General features: G+C 39.6%; 1 protein-coding gene across 3 annotated transcripts; it reads left to right on the top strand.

Moving 5' to 3' along the window:
* Window positions 1-5846: 5846 nt before the first annotated feature.
* lhx9 (LIM homeobox 9) lies at window positions 5847-16286 on the top strand. Of its 3 annotated transcripts, none has more exons than XM_038715456.1 (5): window positions 5847-6478; window positions 7409-7611; window positions 8644-8999; window positions 12461-12663; window positions 15867-16286. In XM_038715456.1, the coding sequence occupies exons 1-5, from the start codon at window positions 6299-6301 to the stop codon at window positions 15921-15923; spliced, it is 999 nt and encodes a 332-aa protein (XP_038571384.1). In that variant the 5' UTR covers window positions 5847-6298; the 3' UTR covers window positions 15924-16286. The 3 variants fall into 3 exon arrangements, with proteins under 3 accessions (XP_038571384.1, XP_038571383.1, XP_038571382.1); XM_038715455.1 differs by lacking the exon at window positions 15867-16286 and adding an exon at window positions 13289-15425 and having other exon boundaries at window positions 8647-8999; XM_038715454.1 differs by lacking the exon at window positions 15867-16286 and adding an exon at window positions 13289-15425.
* The last annotated feature ends 5132 nt before the right edge of the window (window positions 16287-21418 follow it).

Raw genomic sequence — 21418 nt, 5'->3', positions numbered from 1 at the left:
TGGGGGGGTGGAGGTGATGGTGTGCTGGTGTGCTGTTGGAGCAGTTCTGGAAGCAGGGAGGGGAGGCAGGCAGCAGTTGGTGTGCAGAGAGCAGAGGCTCAGGCTGGCTAGTTATGAGCTTCTCTCTCCTATCCTCCATCTGCCAGGGACTGGGGTTGTGATTTGAGCTCCAGCAGAGCAGAGCAGGGAGGAGATCGAAGGAGGGGTTGGGGGAGGTAGGGATGGGTTGGGGGTGGTGATGGTGAGAGGTAGTAGGGGGTGGGGGAGTGGTGGTGGATGAGACAGAAAAGAGAAAGTGGAAGAAGAGGGGAGTTGGAGAAGGAGAGGGGAATAAGTGAGGGAGAAAGACCTGGAGAGGGAAAAAAAATAAGAATGAAAATGAAAAAACAGGATGTATGGGGATTGAGGCCTCAAAAATCTATTTATAGGCTTATTCTTGTTCATCATTATTTTTCTAAATCATTGCTAGACATTTTAATTCTAAGCATCAGCTACAAAAAATGGAGCTTTGGTCATATTTCACCCATGCTTTTATATTTTGATATTTCCAATAATTATGAAGCCATGTCTACTGTGTGTTTGTAAATATTTCCAGGATGTCTCACCATCCTCTCACCCACCCACCGTGGCTCATGTGACTGGGATACATGTGACTGGGATACAGCCTTACAGTGCTTCACTCCTCCCTCTGCCCACCCCCCCCTCACCTCTCCTCTCCCCTCCCTCTGCACTCCTCTCCTTCATTCTGTCAGTGTTTAGCCTGTGGTTCCCTACACCACAGTGGATCCTGGGAGAGCCTTCCCGCCTCCTCCTTCCTCTCCTCCTTCTTTGCCTCTCTTCAACTCCTTGCCTCCTTACCTCCTTGCCTCCACCTCTCCTCCGCTCCTTTTCTGGCCACGCTTTGGGAGTGACTGAGAGCTCCCTCTGCGAGACCGAGTGTCACTTGAGGTGACCCAGAAATGATAACTCCAGATGAACCCTGGATGTGTGGTAATCTAACTGCCATGCCCTAGGAGCCATGCAGCCTGGGAGGCAGGCAGGGAGGCAGGCATCCTGGGTTGATGCTTTAGTTTCACTGTTGAACCAGGCATGCTGCAGAGCCTGTCTGGGTATCATGCACGGAGAGTGCTGTGTGCACGGTATGCGTTGTGGTACACAGTGAAATGGATCTCAGTGCCGTTGCATTATTGATGAGATACATTGCAAAGCAAAATGACTGTTAGCAGTATGGCACATTATCATTTATGCAAGCAGTACAGAGGTGTAATTAATTGTCACCCTTTGCTCTCATCCCCATGTGCTCACTCACACAATATCCTATTCCCTTGTTGTCAATTGAAATCAATCCATCTGTACCTCAGTGTGTTGTTCTCCAAGTGGCCAGTGTGAGTAGGTTTAGGACATCCTGTCTCTTGGATGACCTCTCTTTGCCATGTTAAGAATAAATATAAAAATTCAAGTGAGGGCACAAGCGTTTTATATTCTGTTATCACTGTTATTATTATTTAATGCCTTGTCATATTGTTTAGCCTGCCAGGTGAATAATAATCCAATAATGCACAATGAAATTACACCACTACAATGAAAAGGGAACATTATATATTAAGGTATGAATGTTTGTTTTAATTTGATAAAATATAGTCTAATTAGAGGCCAGGCACAATCAAACCTTCTTCAAAGCATAAACAATATTAATATTTACTTTTAAAAACACTTGACATTATTAAACTGGTACCTCTTTCATCAACACAGTTTCTTTATTCATTAGATGTTGCAACATGAGGCCAAATGTGTGTGGAATGGTTCCTGGCTAAACACACTCAATACTGCATTGAATTGATATGAAATTCGTCAGCTCTTTTCTCCAGGTGAAACAGAAGGAGACATACATCACAGTTCAGGGGAAATTAACCCAAGAATGACATTTATTTTAATAAAATTGCTTTTTGGAGGATTCTGTCAACATAACCAGTGAAAAAAATAGGAAAATAAAGCAGAAGTTTAACAATTTGAATTATTCTTGTATATAGCCTTAGAAAAATGAAAACGTCTGTACTTTTTTAATGACGTTCAAATTGGAAGAAAAACCTGTGGTCCTAACAATTTGCACACAACTGCTTGGTTTATATTATTAAATCCGATTGATTCAAATATATATAAAATTCTGAAATTATTTAACATTATTTCCCCCAGAATTATTTCGTTTTGGTATCAATATGATAGCAGGCTTTGTGTTGTTGTGCTCCATATGTTTGTCAAATTGACTGATGTAGTTTGACTATAAACCTATCTAATTATTTATTCACACAAACCTCTGCTCTCACAGCAGTGAAATTAAAGCTGTTACCGCACTCGTTTGATTTGACTCTAATACAGTATGAACTCGTGTGTGCGATAACTGATTTATTCTAATTTTTAAGAGCTTTAAGTGCTTGAACCTAAAACTGTTTGCAAAAGGCGGTTTACTCGTCTTTAGGGGTTAAATAAATCTTCAGGATCTTAATTCATATTTTATAGTTGTAATTCATATTTTCTTGTTGTATATAATGGTAGTTGTTGGCCATTTGGCGATCAGCGCCTCCAGATAGTTTATATATCCTACACGCTGAGTAGGCCATTGGCTCATGGCTTCCCATTTTCAATGCGTTGTGTGTACGCGCTGTGTTGAGGGCTGCCTGCATACGGGAGAGGAATATTTAAATGTCTTGTGTTTTAATTGACGCTCGAACTAGAAGTGTAAGCTCAGAAACGAGGAACAGCCCCCATCTACCGGCAGCGTCTCCTCTGTCTCTGCACGCTGCGCACAGTCCGGAGCTGCTCAGCTTGCACGCTGCACAGGGATCTCAAACACAGCACAGCCCCAGGTAAGACCTTTTCTATCCGTCTTCTTGGGGAAATAATAACACAAGTTTGGCTTTTTAACAAAAAAAAAGAAAGACGGAGGAGCGCGTGTGGAGCAATGCACGACAGATCTGATACTTGATAGACACAGTGACAGCGGCACAAACAGGGATGTGGTGGAAGGTAAAACCATCTAAACTCGCTCTACCTATTATTTTTATTTACGGAATGTTGTACACATCTTTTTATCCTGACAAACATCTTAATTTTGTAAATATATTAGAGAATTTGTAGGTGGTGTCATGCAAGTTGAACGGTACTGGGAAAATATAAATACATGACGCTTTTCTTAAAGTACAGGCTAAATTTTCTTTATATTGGTGGCTGAGATATGAAATTTCATTTTATTTAGTTATATGGCAAACCTCAGTGGCCCACTGAGCCACCCTGTGTTTATGCATTTTAAACATGGTTGTTAACACTGTTTTTATTTCATTTTTTAAAGCGTCGAATGTTTGAAATGGAGCTGAATAGTGCACGAATAAGCAGCGTTTATTATGTGTTTTTAAAGCCTCCATTTGGTCAAACAGTAGCACAAATCTTGAATTAGGGCAAATCATTATCAGTAATTAAACGAAAAATGACACAGAATCGCTCAGATGAATCTTATTCAATTTATTTAAAGCCATTAAGGAAATATGATAGGTAACGTTCATATCTAGATTCCTTAATTAATATGATATATTTTGAAAACGTTTACAAAGAAAGACGCAACTTCCAAATCAAGCAAATAATGTCACACTTTTTTAGGTACACGCGTGACTTCGTAATTGGCTTTGGTTTATCTCTGCAGACTTTCTCCAAATGACACGCTATGAATTTGGGGGGGAAATGGGTCCTTAGTATATATTTAGTTGCAGGTAATATCCTGATTAGATTCAAAGAAAGGAAGACAAAACAAAACAGAACGACAACACAAAAGACATTATTCCCTCAGCCCCTTAGTGTTCAATGACACATTGTTAAACCCTCTTCAGTCAAATGAAATGTCACTGCTGGAGGCAACGGGTCAAAACAGCATTCTTTATCGACATTAACGATATATGCACATACAGGCACTTATTACTGTGAATAAGGCAAGATTTTTGAATCAAGAAGTCGCCTTTTTAATTTTCGGAGAAGAAGGAGAATTAAAAAAAAAAAAGCAGGCAGATTAAATATCACACAGAGCTGAGTTGATCACTCCTCTCAGGGTGTCTTTGTCCAGGTGAAATTAAACCCGTGTGTCCCTTTTGAGTCTCTGTGGCTGGTGCTGAGACACTGACAGAGCGCAAATTAACGTTATGCTTTTCAGAACAGCTGCATGTCCGGCCGACCCGGGAGGGTTCAAGCCTCGTCTTATAGCGCTGTTATCAAGGGGCCTCCAATTAAAGTCAACACAACTTCATGGTGGGGGCGGGGGTTGCAGGCGGGCTGGGGGGTACACATGATAATGTAACACGTCTTGAGATGAAGCATCCACACCTGCAAGCCCCCCCTGAGCCTCAGTAAATCTATTAATGGGACTAAAGCCGAGTCACACATTCAGCCAGTGCATCTATTGTTTTATGGAGACATTTTCAGCCATCGACCTCGCAGAGACCATAGCTCGCACCATCGGCCTGCGTTGTGTTAGTCAATATACAGACCTTGGGCTGCCTCATTTTGGTTTGTTGTCACCATATTTGGCCTGTGTACTGGACAGTTAAAGCCATTCAGTCTGCCTTTTATAATTGCGTAACAGAGTTTTCACACCCTTTAAAACCCACACAGATCTTTAATGTAACTTCACAGTCGCCTCCAAAACGCAGATTATATTAAGGAAGCTATGGAATTTAAAAAGCACGTGCATTTCTGTAAATATACAACAACTGGATGTCTATTTTTAAACCTTAAACCATATTACTGATTGTTGCATAGTAGATAAATGAAAATATGTTTATAGTTGTGATCCTGTTCCTGTTTTCATTAGAGCAACTCTCCTGCAGGTAAACAAGATTTTGGGCTAATTCAAGAGACAAGGGCCGGGTTAACGAATGCTCGACCAGCTGATTCAAATGAGCGTTTAATGGAGAGATAAATGATAGTGTACTTAAAAGAAAAACGATCATATATATATATATTTTTAAAAGAGTTGTCTTTATTGCTTCATCAAAATAAATATGTTATTATAGAGCATCTATATGTTGAGAAACATCTGTGGTGTGTCGTTATAAAGAGGTTGTAACGCCATAGAATGCTTTTATATTTAACCAAGATCTCGTTCAGTTGCGTTAAAAAAATTCCATGTCTTTCAAATTGTTTAATACAATCTGTCCCCGCCCTCCAGCCTATCACTGATCACTGCCCCGCCCCAAACAATACATTTATGCCACATACCACACACACACACACACACACACACACACACACACACAGTTATTGTGTTATTTTGGAACAACCAAACACCTGATTAAGCACCAATTAAAACCCTAAAACTGTGACGTTTTAAATGTAAAACCTGAAGCTCAGAATGAAGAAAAATAAATAGTCCTCACACGGCATGTAGGAGAATCAGTTATTCCTATTTCTGACCCTTTTTATTAACCTCCAAAGGCTTTTATTGTACTTCAGAAGCATATTTTTTTTGTAAATACAATATTTACACTAAAATTACTCTTTAGTCCATATCAGTTTATGCATCTCATGACTACACTCCAGCATCCTCTTCTGTAAATGGGGGAATAAAAGTAATGAAAATGTCAATACCATAAAATAGTGGTCCTTCGTGCAGCCAGAATCGGGAGTTTTTGAGGGAAGAGTGACAGCTCTTTGTTGCTGAATAGAAATCAGTGGCGATGGAGGGAGAGAGAGGGAGGGAGAGACACAGAGTGAAGGAGAGAGAGAGGGGAACTCCTCCTACCAAATTATTCAGACTGGGCAGGCTTTGCGGGCTCTTCACAAATAGGACACGGTTCTCAAATCCAGGCAGTCCCAACCTGACCTCCAAGCACCAAGGAACCCCTGACTGGGAAATCGGGAGAGAGAAATCACCAAAAAGAAACAACAAAAACTTTGTGTCATTATTTTTGGCGAGTGTTCACACTGTAGCCCCCCCTCCCCTCCTCCCTCCCCACCACCACTACCACTTCCACACCGGTTTGTCGCATCATTTGGACTATATATTTTTTTCCTGGAGGAGAGACAATCACGGCAAGAAGGAAAAAGCTGGTGCACCACCACCACCACCACCACTCCTCCTGTCCCACCCATGTTGTAGTTTCTTCGTTTTTTTCTTTTCTTCCCGTTGCCTTTGCACTCTGCCGAGGAGGTGATCTGAATCTCTGGGGTTGTGTTGTTGTTTTGTGTGCCTCTCTCAGAGCCCCAGAGCCCACTTGGATGCGCTGAGAGAGCGGGGCGCAGCGCTGCAGTACAGTATATGGAAGTTGTGGGCTGCAAGGCAGAGGCAGGCAGTTGCACGTTGCGTCCAGGACCAGGAGCCATGCTTTTCCACGGGATCTCCGGGGATCACATCCAAGGGATCATGGAGGAGATGGAGAGAAGGTCGAAAACGGAGTCGCGCCTGGCAAAGGGCATGCAGCTCAACGGGAGAGAGTCGGTAAGAGCCTGGTCGACCTGTGTTTGAATTAATGTTATAACGGTTCTAACCGACGACTGTGGCACCGTTAACCTACAAGGAAATGTTGCAGTTGTTTTGGGGTGAGTAAGAGACCTGTTAGGAGGATCTGTCAGTTACTTCTTTGTGTTAAATAATGGTTAAATATTTTGGTCTAAATGTTTCATCTAAAATGAATTTTCTCTTTAATAGCCTACTAATTTAAATGTCTTATTAAGATATATGTATATGCTCAATTATCTGCACCAAATAATTACTAAAACTAGAAACTGGCTGCAACTTTACATGCAGTTGTCTTTAAATATATATGTTATATTACTCTTGACAACCAAAAAATTATACATTATAGCAGTAATATTTTGTTTTGCTGTTGGCAAATATAGACATTTAAGAATTTTAGCTATTATATACCTACAAAAACCTATCATTATTATTATTATTATTATCCTAATCATAATCATTATACATTATATTTTTATTTTTATTTTGACTGGAAAAATATTTAATTTTTCTGAGCTGGCCTATATTCAGTCGCCTATTTTAAATATATATATTTTCCCTCAAAACAAAAGGGAGATTAAACTAATAAAATGTTAGGCTAGCAAAACAAATTTCTGTCATTCTCCTCTATATTTAGTTTAATATATTTGGAGCCATAGTTGTTTCATAGATTATGTTATTCCTTCAGGGGAGCCTATGAACACACCGAGCCCATATTTGTTCTGCCAACAGCGTGTTTAAAGTGCTCTTCAGAAGGCCTTGCCTTTATAGGTGAAAAAAGTTTTAATTTCATGGCAAGAAAATTACTAAGGCCTTTCTGTTTCTGCTTTTTCATAATGTAAGTTGCATAAGACTTGCCCACCAGTCTCTTGAAGGAAGTGGTTGCAATGAGCTCTCCTCTCTCTGACTTAGACCATGCCTTCTATGAGCCCGGAGAAGCCTGCTCTGTGTGCCGGCTGTGGCGGCAAGATTTCGGATAGATACTACCTCCTGGCCGTGGACAAACAGTGGCACCTGCGGTGTCTCAAATGCTGTGAATGTAAACTAGCGCTGGAGTCGGAGCTAACCTGTTTTGCCAAGGATGGGAGTATCTATTGCAAGGAGGATTACTACAGGTAAGAAAAATGAAGGTTAATCATTTACATAATTTTAGCTTTTAGTCTAAAGCCTTCGTGTCTGTCATGACACGCACGCGCGTACACCCACCCATGCACACAGTGGTCCATTTATGCTACTGACTTTATAGGAAAATACATTTTAAACTCGTAAATGAATAAAAATATTTTTTTACAAAAACTTTTGTACAGCCACTGTTAACCCTGATTCAACAGGCGGTGGCAATTAATCTGGAATCATGTTGAAACCTTTTAGGCCTCATTCTTGTCTCAATAAACAGTCTCCTATTGTGTTAATTAGAGATAGCCTAAGTTATGATTTTATATTGCACTTTTTTTCCTTTGTGGTTCAGATGCTCTGAGTGTATGTAAACTACATTAACTGAGTCACCCTGACAGAAACAAAGGAGCTTGCACAATTGTACATTTCCATCGTTTTTGTTTAAACATAATCTAACGTTAGTAGCTTTTGTTAGCATGTACCCAGCATGCTCCAGTGTGGAAAAAAGGCAAACCAATTAGGCCAAAGTTTTTTATTGTTATGGAACAGATATGTTTCCCCATATTTCAGCATAGGTTTATTACCTGTGTTTAGTGTTCACTCCACTGCCAAGAGCTTAGCAATTAGCTTTATCACACTGAGGAGGCTGCAGACCGACTTTTTACTTATTTAAAAGAGAAAATATTCGTACATAGCAATGGCCTATATCGAACAGTCGTCCCTCAGGTGTAGGCCAGATGTGGCTATATTAGCTCACAATGTAACCTCAACCTATAGACCTGTTATAGTATTTCCATATGCGCTGAAGCTGTGTCAGATATAGCCTAGCTTACACACCCCTTTGTTACTGAAATGTACGAGAAAAGAAGGCTAGGATGTATGTGCCAACAATCTAGTATATCCTATAAAACAATGACAGTGCAGGTTACAGGCTATACTATTTTGGTAAATTTGCCCAGCGCTTCTGTCATGGTGTCTGTCCCATTTGGTATCTGTATGTATGAGGTGTCTTGACGATTTGTCTGTTCCAGAAGGTTCTCCGTGCAGAGGTGCGCACGCTGCCACCTCGGGATATCGGCCTCGGAGATGGTGATGCGGGCGCGCGACTCCGTGTACCACTTGAGCTGCTTCACGTGCACCACTTGCAACAAGACGCTGACCACGGGCGACCACTTCGGCATGAAGGACAGCCTGGTGTACTGCCGGCTCCACTTCGAGACGCTGGTGCAGGGACCGGACTACCACCCCCAGCTCAATTTCGCCGAGCTGGCAGCAAAGGGTGGCGGCCTCGCCCTACCCTACTTCAACGGCACCGGTACTGCACAGAAGGGAAGGCCGCGCAAGAGGAAGAGCCCGGCCATGGGGATAGATATACCCAGCTACACAGGTGAGACAGCATGCTGCTCGGAGCAGGGCCTCACGCCCACAAGACGTAGGCCTAAATATTAGAAAACAATGTGTAAATGGTCTACATGGTCAGGTAGTGGTGGTGAAACCTACAGCAAAAACACAGAGCCAGAGATTTATCCCTAACTGTAATCAGCTCAATGAAATCAATGTGGAATGAAACACCAAGCTATTCCATTCATGTGGGTTTAATCCTTCCACTGAAACACCCTGGTCGGTCCATTGGTCCTCGTTTAAGAACATTTGGTTAACGAATTCTTCACTGAAATCTCCGACTTTGCTGACCAAAGTGTCGTCGTATTAATTAAATTTTTATTTGCATTTAAAAGTAAATAAAAAGACGGCATCAGAAATGATTTAAGTCAAATCACTCACAAATAGCCTACAAAAAGTGAAAACGTAATTTGATAAGATTCAAATTCAGGGTACAAACTTTTCCATCACGCAGGAGACCCTCACTTTTTAATCCACATAGTTTAATCCTCAGTGCCTCAGCTGGAGCAGCCGTAGGTCTACCTTATAGGCTATGTCTGAAATGAAAACTCATGTCCTGTAGGCATTGCAAATGTAGGTGAACTTGCCTGCGTGTAACTGCGCACGCAGCCTTTGGCTAATTGATCCGCGGCTTTCTTTCCACGCGAGTTTAACGCGTTTTTAACCTTTAAACTGTGGCGTGTGTTGCACGGGGAATGATCGAAATTTGACCTCACCGTCAACTTAGATAATTAACACTAATTTAGGTCAAAATAAATGTGTAAAATTGGTGTGACTGGGGCAACCAAAATGTAGTTTGAGACTGTTGCGAAAAAGCGTTGCCAAACTCATGTTTTGGACGCCTTTGCCTTTTGTTGGAAGATAAACTATAATCGTAATCAACATTGAGTTACTGTTAAATGTAGGTTTCATCTCAAATCTTGCATTGATTCGCTGAATGTTATAACCCGACTCCCACCCCCTGCTGCGTCCCCATTTTGTTGTCGCTTTCTGCGAATTAGTGTGCGGTTGAGAACGTTTGTCATTGTGCGCCAAGTTTCCTCTGTTCCTGGTGAATAGGGAGGAATAAGGGTAATCTGTGCGTTAATTGTTCTACGTTAATTGAAGGTGACGTTGGAATCTCTGGCCTCCTGTGCGGCGGACAGCACAGTTCTCAGGGACTCGGCAGGGCCGTGCAGAGGGGCCTGCTGCAGGGAGAGGCCAGGAGCTCAAAACACAACACTGTACCGTCAGCGCTCCGGTTGAAGGGGCTTTAGTTTGTTATTTGCAAAAACAATGCCAAGAGATTATGCAAATCCTAAAGTTCTCATGGATGCCTTAATAGGAAAATATCCATTGTAGCGCTGTGATTTCTTCTTTAATTGCAGGATATACTACAACAAAGCGTTAAAATATAATGCAGTCAAAGGGAAAATAAAAAAGAAATCCAAAACAAAATCCTACAGAGATAGCCTAAACATAAAATACTGCAGGAGGACGTCCCTGTGAGCTCATTATTAAGCACCACAGACACGAGTAAAGGTCCCGGTGGGGAAATTATGTTTTTCATTTGGGATATTTAAATATAATATAAGTGAGTATAATAAAATAGAATATTTTCTCATTTTAAAACAGGCCTATTGGCATCATTAGGGATAAGTGGCTTGTCTGTTTTTTTGGTTCGATCTTGACATTTTAAATGTTCTTATGTGATGAATTTATGAAGTTACAACATTTAAATTAGACCATAAACTAAACATTTTAAATTACATAGAAAAATAAGATTAATCAAATTAGGGAACAACAGAAAAATCTGGTTTAGATAGTTTGTCTTTTCCAAAGTGCTTTTTTTCCTGTGTTGTGTCAAAACATCACCAACACACCAATCATTCCTTTCTCATTATAGTCTCAGACTGTTCAGGTTAATATATCGTTCTGCAGATCAGGAGACTCATTTTCATGACAAATAGGATGAGGTTTTGTTTGAGGTTTTGTTTCTGCTTTAGTGAGCACATTCATGTTCATTCTCACCAGGGAAAGAAGTGGGTCTACTGAGGATTCCACACCACTCTGTAAAGTTTGGTCTTGTTTGGATATAGAGACCCCTAGTGGGTGATATCTAGTGAAACACAATCCAGTGAAGGCTTGAACAGAAGAACACAGATGTCAGTGATTGCCATTTTAGTGGTGTGTATAAGTGTCAAAAGAAGAAGTCGAATAAACATAGAAAAACATATATTTGAGACATATGTCTCAAAAAACATAATTTACGGCATAGTTTATTCAATCTGTATCTGCCTTATTCAAACTGATATGTAATGTAAATCAATTCAATTCATTTTTGAGAAAGTGTTTGTGCTGCATCCCTATGATGAACTGTTGGTTTAATTAATTTGACTTTTTATCAGGTACTGAGAAAAACAACTGGTCAGCATTTTAGTTACAAGGAGACAAGAAAATCAATACAACTACTATATAATTTAGAAATCCTGTGCTTAGTCTTTGCTGGCTAGATTTCCCCTCCTTTTGCAGTAAAGTAAGATATGAGATCTAATGAGATCCAGCTCTAACATAAATACTAGATTCTATAGGAAAATCAAACTCAGTAAATAATTGATTATCATTAGTTGTATGTCATTGCATGTTTTGGTTGCAATCATATAAATGTTTAAGTATCACATACTAATTTAACTTGCAAGTATGTATTTGGCATTGGACTTTTCTCTGCCATAGCAGTATAGAATTATACAAAATAAAAATTGTAAAACAATACAATGGTAAAAAAAAAAAGTTATGTATTATTTCTTAATGCAGTGATAAAGGTTTCGGCAGCACTGTTTAGCCCAACATGTGTTTAATTTAGTGGATCCATTTTTGCATTTCACTATCTTTAAGTATTTTACACATGCAGTACCAAGCTTCTGACAAATGAGGCCCATTAGGCCTATTAGTCTTTGCAAACACAAGCAGAAATGATTTAGCCCGGTCCCAGTGTATTGTTAAAATACATCATTCTGCTTTTTTAAAACATGATAACACACATTGTAATTGTATGTTATAAATATACAAAACTTTCATTATTTACCATGATGGCATAGCAAGTCAATGAACTTTCCACAATCAAGTCCATATGTGATAGCCTTAATCTAATACACTTAATTGCGTCTTTCTTTCCCTGCAAAACCTGACCATGTAAAGTAGTGCAAGATTACATTAATTAGTGACATTTGCAAATAATTAGATTTGAGCATTTTTCTGATTTCAATAACTTTATCTTGATAGTAGTGGAGTGATCTACTTTATCACCAGTTAGTTGTCTATCACTTGTTGAGCACAGTGAAAATGAATTCAGAAGCAAAAGAATAATTTTTAGAAAATAAAATTACTGGCTGAGTTGAACATTTTTTTTTGCAGTTGTTCCTTTTGGACTCTGAGCCCCCCCCTGTGCTTTTCTTTCTGCCCTCTCAGGCTGTAACGAGAATGACACCGATCACTTGGACCGGGACCAGCAGTCCTACCCTCCAACACAGAAGACCAAACGCATGCGGACCTCCTTCAAGCACCATCAGCTGCGGACAATGAAATCCTACTTTGCCATCAACCACAACCCAGATGCCAAGGACTTAAAGCAGCTGGCCCAGAAAACAGGCCTCACTAAGAGAGTTCTACAGGTAAGCAGATAGCCATTCTTCTTACTGATCTGATCACCCCATATCTGTGTCTGCACCCCACTCCTCCTCCATGTCCCTCTCATTTCAGACTCAATATTATCAATTAAGCCATCTCTTTGATTTTGTTTGTTTGTTTGGTCCATTTAGTCGGTAGATGTATATCCAGGGGTTTTTTATATGAAATTTTGTAGATTCTTTAATGCTATTTTTTGGGAAAGAAAGGAGAAAAGTCGTTCTTAAGCGTAGAAACTGAAGTGTAAAACAGTCATTAATAATGAGAGTGCACATGTCCTTTTTATCTGTGGAACAGAAAAGGGTGTAATTCAACTCTCACAGATAAAAAAAATGTAAAAGGATAGGATTAATGTTTTGATTTACTATTAAAATCCACATTCTTATATTCAGTGTTCAGGAGCTAACTGGTTTATTGTTATCTGCCCCATAAGCTCAAAATAATGTATGAAAATTATCATATAAAGATTTACATATAGGGCAAGGGCAACTTGATACAGTAATAGCTGTGATAACTTGATATGTAAACTACTGTACAAATGAGTTGATACTTTCTTTTTAAAAATTAATCCTAAACACAAAAAGTAAAAGCCACATTGGGATTGGTTTGCAGGTTTGGTTCCAAAACGCAAGAGCCAAATTCAGAAGGAACGTTTTGCGACAGGAGAATGGAGGTGTTGATAAGGCTGATGGCACCTCACTCCCTCCACCCTCATCTGACAGTGGGGCCCTGACCCCCCCCTCCAGCGCGGCCACACTAACAGACCTGACAAACCCCTCTATCACTGTAGTGACCTCCGTCACCTCTAGTTTGGACAGCCATGATTCGGGGAGCCCTTCGCAAACTACCTTGACAAATCTTTTCTAACAAGCTATCTCTAGCAGACTGATTTTTTATCTGATTTTTCTTTGGTTTTTTGATTTTATTTTATTTTCTTTCCTCGATTTTATTTTTTTAAGTGACACCTTTAAATCTACCAGAGACAGCTCCTTGGAACAGAAAGTGCTGTACTGTGTACACAAACAAGAACAACAAGAGAAAGAACAGCTGCAACCACATTAAAACACGAGGAAATCATTTTAATGTGTAGCATTTGAAACCGCATGGCAGCGGTGACTGTAGTTGACTTACAGTATGCAGAGATTGATTTTGACGGGACATTTTTGAGTTGAAGGCATTTCAAAATTGTCATGGATTCCACAATTCATTGGAAAAAAATAACTAAACTTGAAGCTTGCCTGGAAAACTAGATTTCTCTTACTTGATTTGACTTCATTTGTACATTTGTATTGAATTATGATAAAATGAGCCCTTCTTAATTTATGGTTAATTGGTAAATTTTAAAATAATATGAATATTTTTCCCTCAGAAACCTGTATATGTATGCACTGTGTTCGCACTATCCAATTTAAAGATTTTTTTTTTTCTGTTTTGGAATAATTTGGGAAATAAACTTGTAGAATGTTCTGTATATGGGTAACTCCAGAAAACAGGCTTTAATTATTTCCGAATGTTTCAGTCTTTAAGACTGAGTTGGATGGAATCAGACATTGAAGTATCTCACAGAGCTACATGTAAAACGTCTTGAAAAATTGCATTATAAGCACCTAACCATTGCAGCTTATATGGCAGGTAGATGCTGAAACCACATACATTTTGTCTTGATTTACAAATCTACTGTGATAAAGAGAAAGAAGCAAATCCCATAATCTGTACAGTGGTAACTGTTCAACATGTAATGCAGTCATATAATAATTGTAAATCGGCGAGAGAAATTCAGATTGGAGAACAGTTTATGGACACTTGTAATCGATTGTTTTCATGACACAGCACTTTTTCGGATTTGTTGGCCTCATAGATTAACCATAGTCAAATTGATAATTCCTAGTAAACATATCCATATATCCACAGGTAAACTCAATTGCACAGTGACAATATACTGCCCAGTGAAAAGTGCATTATTGTTTTTATCATGTTGCTCAGGGTAACGATGTGATTTTAAAAGGGAAATGGAGTAAGGGTGAAAAATTAACTGGTTGCGATGTTGCAGACTAGATTTATAGAGCTGACATGAACCTCAGATAGGTGGAGTCGTAAGAGGCAGCCAGTGGGAAATCATTGTCCATGTGTTCTCCTTTTTGGCCATACTTATACTTTCTTTATGACACTTGCCACTGAACAGACCAAAAACATGTTTCTTCTGGCTGAAAGATAGAGAGGAAAGAAAGACAGAGCAAATCTTCAATGGAGTTGATACATTTCATTGTGAGCGTCACAATTTGTTCTATTGTAGAACAAAGTGGTACTCTAAATCTACTTAATGAAGTAGATGCCTAACTCAGTTCTACTATGTGCCTTATGCTATAACTTGGGAGAAAGTTTGTGAAATTCAGGATATATGTGTTCTTTGTTAACTGATTCACATCCTTTTGACGCCTCACTAGTTTTGTACTGTTTTGCATCTTATTTCCGAAGATCTTTTTATGGTGTATCCTGTTAAAAAGGGGGCAGCGATGTCATAGAAAGCATTTGTGCACTCTTTCAGATATAGTTGGGTAATCCAAGAACCTTATATATTGATCTTCGTGTTAATAGTTGAGTACAGTAAGTGTTCTATCAAGATTGTCCATGTTTCCCTGTTTCTTGATAAAGATGGTGTATAGAAACTATTTCCCCTTAAATATTTATGGACCAAACGGTTGTTATATATCTTATTAAATTTGTGTGAATAAAAATACTTTGCTTTAAATGGGTTTTATTTTTCATTACACTTGCCATTTTTTGTGTTCTATCTTGAAAACAATTTTCGTTTATCACATCAACAAATGAGAAAGCATTCAGTTATTAATGACCAGTTAAACGTCCTCATTTTTGCTTCCATTTTTAATTTTAATTTCCTATTTTATGATGTTTATGGTTTTTAACGTAATGCCCCATGGATTTGCATCTAAACCCTGCAGTCAAAAATATGAAATTGCTTTTTAATGCATGAACATGGCTTTAAAATTTAAATCAAAGAATGCTGCAAAGCACATATTGATATATATATATATATCTATCTATATACATATATAGTATATATTTATGCATAACATATTGGTAAATCTAAAATGAAATAAGAGTAAATGCAGACCCCATAAAGCCAGGTTGCTCTGTAGTTAATATATTCTTACTCTATTATTTCTTTCAGGGAGAACAAATCTTGGGGCATTACAGCCATACATCCCGACGTTTGAAAATTCCCTAAAGTATTAACAGAAGGGGGAAAACTTTGATGGGAATTCATCACCATTGAAGACAAAGACAATATTAGGATAAGATGATAGCATATTGAGAACAAATAAACAACCAACATAAAACCTGTTTCAGTTGTAAATGTACAACAGTATATGTTTCTAAACTAAAGTTTGTCCTGAATGTTTGAATCCATCAACGGAGGAGACCCCACAATGTATGATATTTATGATATCAATGTGAAGAAAAAAAAAATCCATCTGTATTGGACTGGTAAATGCACAAAAATGAGATTAAAATGTATTGTAACATAGTATAAAAACTCACAGAAAGTCACAAGATGTGATTAAAAGACAGGAGGCATCCAACATGAGAACAGTGTGAAACGGTATGGATGTTACTGGTACGAACACGCACACACACACGCACACACACACACACACACACACACACACACACACACACACCACACAACACACAACACACAATCTTTCTCCCACTGCCTAAGCACAATATATATACCCACAATCTTTGTTCCACCATACACACTGTTACACACACACATACACATACACAAATGCACACACGCTGCTGCCCCCATGCACCCCCCCCCCCACCCAAGAATCAGCTTGCTAAATAGAAGTTTTCTTTTGTCACAAGTGTCATTTCATAAACACATGGCCTCCTTGAAACTCGGCAGCAGGATGCCCATCAAATATGATGAGTGTATGAAGAGGACTGCAGAGCTGGAGCTTTGCCATCTGGCTGTACCGAGGGAAGGAAGTGAAAAAACAAAGCAGATAAAGAAGAGATTCTCATTTTGCATGCGCCTCATCATGTTGTTAACATTTTCCTTGAGATGTATATTATTTCCTTTGATTCATTGTATGATTCATTGTCAGCTGCAAAATAAAGCTTATGAAAATGATGTCCCTGATGCCCATATAGTACCTCACAGTGGAAAAAACACTCCTATAGATTATATTACATCTGGCTTTTTTGTTTTTACTATTTATAGTACAACATAATTTTAGCTCTGTTTCACTCAAACTCCAAAAGTGATTTAAAACAGTCAGACATTTGCACAAGTACATATTTTTCTGAAGGCTTTGTAAAGGCTGAAAACATTCAAGCAATTCTATTGACCAGTTTCAGTCATGTATGGCTGTGATAAACATCCTGTAACATAGGCAAAAACATGATTGCTTCAGTTAGATGTTTGGCAGTGTCTCATTACTTAGAATTAATGTTGGGTATGCACGCCATATAAAGAAGGTGTGTTGTGAGAAAAAGGAGAAATAAAAAAAGAAGAGGGAGGAGGAGAGACTGAAGCCACATGGGGACCAGTAAACAGGCTGGTGTTGAATTCCAACAATGTGGAAAACAGCAAACACTTCAGTCAGTCCAAGAGGAAACCTCAGTCGCTGGGGTGCCTGTGCGCTGTGGCAGCAGGGCTGTGTTCCCTGGGTCTGATGGGAGGACGGTGGGCGGGTTGACACCACAGAGCTACAGGAAGCAGGGCTGGAGCAGAAACACAAACAAATGCAGGCAGCCCTGCTCACTTTTGGAGCTGCAGGATGAAAATTCTGGACAACCTCATGGCCCTGTGTTGACAAGAATTAGGGATTAGCTGCTGGGCTGTTGGTGACTGGAATGCATCTTATCGGTAACATTTGTGTGTGTTTGTATAAGCCATGCTTTATCAGTCACCTTCTTGCAATAGGATTGGCTCACCCTATTCGAGATATGTTGGTCTTTATTTCCTAAAAATACGTCAAAGGATAGGAAGAATGCAAAAATACAGAGCTCCCTTAAGCATTTGAGCACTATATGCAGCCTATCCATGATATTGTACCACAAAATCCAGATATATCTTGATATAAAGAGATAAACCTAATTTCAAACTGTGATCCTTTATTTTATATTAATCTCAGTGTAAAAAGATAAACACAGTGTTATCTGTCTGTCCAGAGATCTCAACAGGTAAGAAAGGAGGGCTTCTGCCAGCTGACATCCTCCTCCACCTCCCTCATCTCCTCCTGTTAAATGACAGCCTCTGTGCACAATGACGATGCACAAACAATGCTGGCAGTGGTGTATTTTCTGTCATACAAGCAGTCTGTTCATAAGACTTGGGTGACTGATATCTGTGACGCTTAAAAATAATGAAAAAGACCTGAAATGCTTTGCCATTCAAGCTCAAATGAAACTAAAAATACACACCATTGCATTTAACACATAAGCAGATCTGAATTGAATACAATGTGCAATCAACATAGTAAATTAAACTCACAAGGGGTTCAAAGATTACTCAACATGGTGTGATAACATTTAAGGCCACACAGACCAACTAGCTATTTCTGCAGAACACAATTTCCCAGAGGTTTGGCCCTTTGTTGGCAACCCAAGCAATTCAATAAGTTTGAGACCCAGATACATGGCAGTTTATCAGAGTCGGCTTTTTACAAACCTGCCAAATTTGTGACATTTGACACAACTGAGGCCTGCCTATTTGCTCAGGTCCATATAAAGGTCAAATGCGATACCAACAACAAGGACAAGCGCTTACTGTCCATCACAAAAAATATTAGGGGAAATCTCCAGTGTCTATAATCATGTTGACATCAGATATTGCTCAGTGACAGCCATACAAACCAAATCAACAATTGCCACATCATATTGGTGTCCAACATTTTATAGATATCAAAGCTATTCTCAGCATTCATGAGGTTGTAGATGGTCAACTGAATTCGGGTGGGAAGCAATGTGTGTGTGGATATTTCCACAATAGTTCCCTACTGAGAGATCAGTAAACTCCAGGAAACTGTGTTTCTGCAGGCACACACACACATACACGGTCACAGAGACTTTATCACACATTATACACACACAGTGACAGGCGACAGGGTCAAGACAAAGTATAGAATGATCACTGAGGCATAGGCCACACCTGCAGTTTACATGTTGCTCTAATAGTGTTGTTTCTATTGCCACTGCTTGTGTGTGTGTGTGTGTGTGTGTGTGCATGTATGTATGTATGTGTGATATTCTGCCAGTTCTGCCTCAGCTCCCTTCTCTCATTGCTAGGCGCCTATTTAACCTCACCTCACACCCTGCTAACACAAACACACACCGGCACTGGGACACACACAAACACAGACACACACAGGTAGATGTCAGAGGGGTGACGATGTGAATGAGACACAGCAAAACTGCGATGGGTGTGTGTGTGTGTGTGTGTGTGTGTGTGTCAGACTGAGGCCTACCCCGCTGGTTGATGCAAAGCAGGTGGAGAGATCCTCTGTGCTGGGTGTTTGCCAATGTGTGTACATGCAAGTACACAGGGCACACACACTAAAACACAACACAGACACACAAAACAGCCATTGAAACAGACAGAGATTTTATAGAGTGTTGTAGGCAGAAATAATATGCCAGTTTTGTCCTTCACATTATCCGACTATCTCTCCTGTGCCTCATTTGTGCAGTGCTCTCCACACGCCATAAATCCTCTATTTCTCTGTTGTGCTGTTATTCTATATTTACAGGTATTTGTTATGTGATGGCTCACATCTAGACAACCTTGAAAATGCGGCGATCAAGGCTGATAACTACCGTTTGCAATTGCACTTTGAAGACAAAACAACATTAATTAGCGTATAAAATGGAAATGCAGGCGTCACATGCATGCTGCCTCCAAGTTTGCCTGGGTATATGAAGAGAGAGACAACATTTCATACATATTTCCATCTGTAATCCCTTTCTCTTTTCCTCTGATAGCTGTGCTCTGTGAGGTACATAAACAGGAAGCTCGTCTGCATTGATACGGCATGTTTCAGTGTGTGACAGGTCATCTTTGTACTGGTAGAGTGTAACCTCTCAGTTCTTGCTAAACCTTCAGGATGCACGCAGCTCCTCTCCCCTCCATCTGCCGGTCTCTATGAAGTCTGCACCCGATCACAGGAGCTTTGACTGCAGCTTCTGTCTCTACCACATTGCAGTCATACCTAACCCCTGAGCCAGATCAACAACACAGAGGGAAATAAAAAAGACATGAGTGAAAACATCAACATTTTTTTCTTTTTAAGTGTCTAAAATGTGCGTTCAGCCCCTGGGTGCAACATTATATATATATATATATATATTGCATATATAGCAATGAAAAATTCAGGTAGAATTGCACTGAAATGTGTATGTTGAAGAAACGCAAAACTTAACTAGTGTGCATGTGAAGTAAGACTATTGCAGGGCTTGTTCAGAACAACGCTTCTTGGTTTTAATCATTGGAATACAGTGTTTTACTAATGACCTGAAATTAGCCTTTTCCTCAGATCGATTTTGGCTGGAAGTGATTCTAGATGTCCTGGCATTCGTATTCATAAGCAAGACATTAGTGGTGAAATTATTGTAAATTCAACTTATTTGTCATCAGATGATTACATTTGTAGGCAATTTTGTTCAAAAGAAGGCCCAAAATATGAGTAAGAGTTTGTTCTAACACATCAGAGTTAAATGTCACGTTTACAGTAAAATGTCTAAAGCACCTCTATGAATCCAACGATTCAACCTTCATCATTTCCCCTTGAGGGAGAACCTTTTCCATCCTGGTTACCTGCAGGCGACACCAGAAAGTTTGAAGGGGAAGAGAGTGAAATAGATGACGATACTCTCTTCCTGCTAAAAAAAAATATCCCCAAATCAAACGGACACCCTCTCTGTTAAATAAACAATATCAGCAAAAAGAACACAAAAAGTTTGCTATTGGTTTAAAGCACCAGATCAGTGCAGAGAGCCACTTTTAGAACAATGGAAATTCAACACATATTATTAAACAGTTTTCTACCAAACAGACGTGGAGGCATGCGTGTTGAACTAGAGGATCTCTGGGTGCAGCTCCCCTCGCAGACTGATGCATTACTTTTCATCCATCCATCTAATTATTCCCTCAGAAACCTGAAATTTGAAGATACAAAAGACCGTCCCTATCTGTCACTGAGAGCCATTGATCTTATTGAAAGAAAATGTGGGTGTAGAGGAAACCCAATATAACTCATGCCATTAAATTCCACACAGCATTATTCACATACAGAATTGACAGATTTCTGTGAGACGTTTCTTTTAATCTTCAACTGTTGTTGAAGAAAAAGGGGGGAAATATTCTACACTCCAGGCATCTCTCCCTTTTCCATATTTGCAGTGAGGTTAACAAAAACGCCTATTGAAGTAGGGAGAAAAAACACAACCCCACCTAACTTGTTGATTATTAACAATGGGGATGGGAGGAAGACAGATGTGTTTCCTGTGTATCAGCAGTGTTTGAATTGTCAGTCTGAAATCAGTGCTGAAGCTTTTATCAAAGCGGAGTAAACTGATCAATTCCAGATGCTCTCGCTGTCCATGCAAGTCAATCTGCAAAACCACTTTTGTCAATAAAGTCTCATGATATTCCCAATACAGACTGTGGGTGTGTTATGGGACATGTGGGTACTCTGCATGCACGTGTATAAT

The sequence above is a fragment of the Micropterus salmoides genome, unplaced genomic scaffold (genome assembly GCF_014851395.1).
Source record: "Micropterus salmoides isolate LMB-PRFRI ecotype aquatic unplaced genomic scaffold, ASM1485139v1 Ms_hic_scaffold_13, whole genome shotgun sequence".
Classification (NCBI taxonomy): Eukaryota; Metazoa; Chordata; class Actinopteri; order Centrarchiformes; family Centrarchidae; genus Micropterus; species Micropterus salmoides.
The sequence above is the reverse complement of the archived record's forward strand: the minus strand, read 5'-3'. Positions and strand labels throughout refer to the sequence as shown.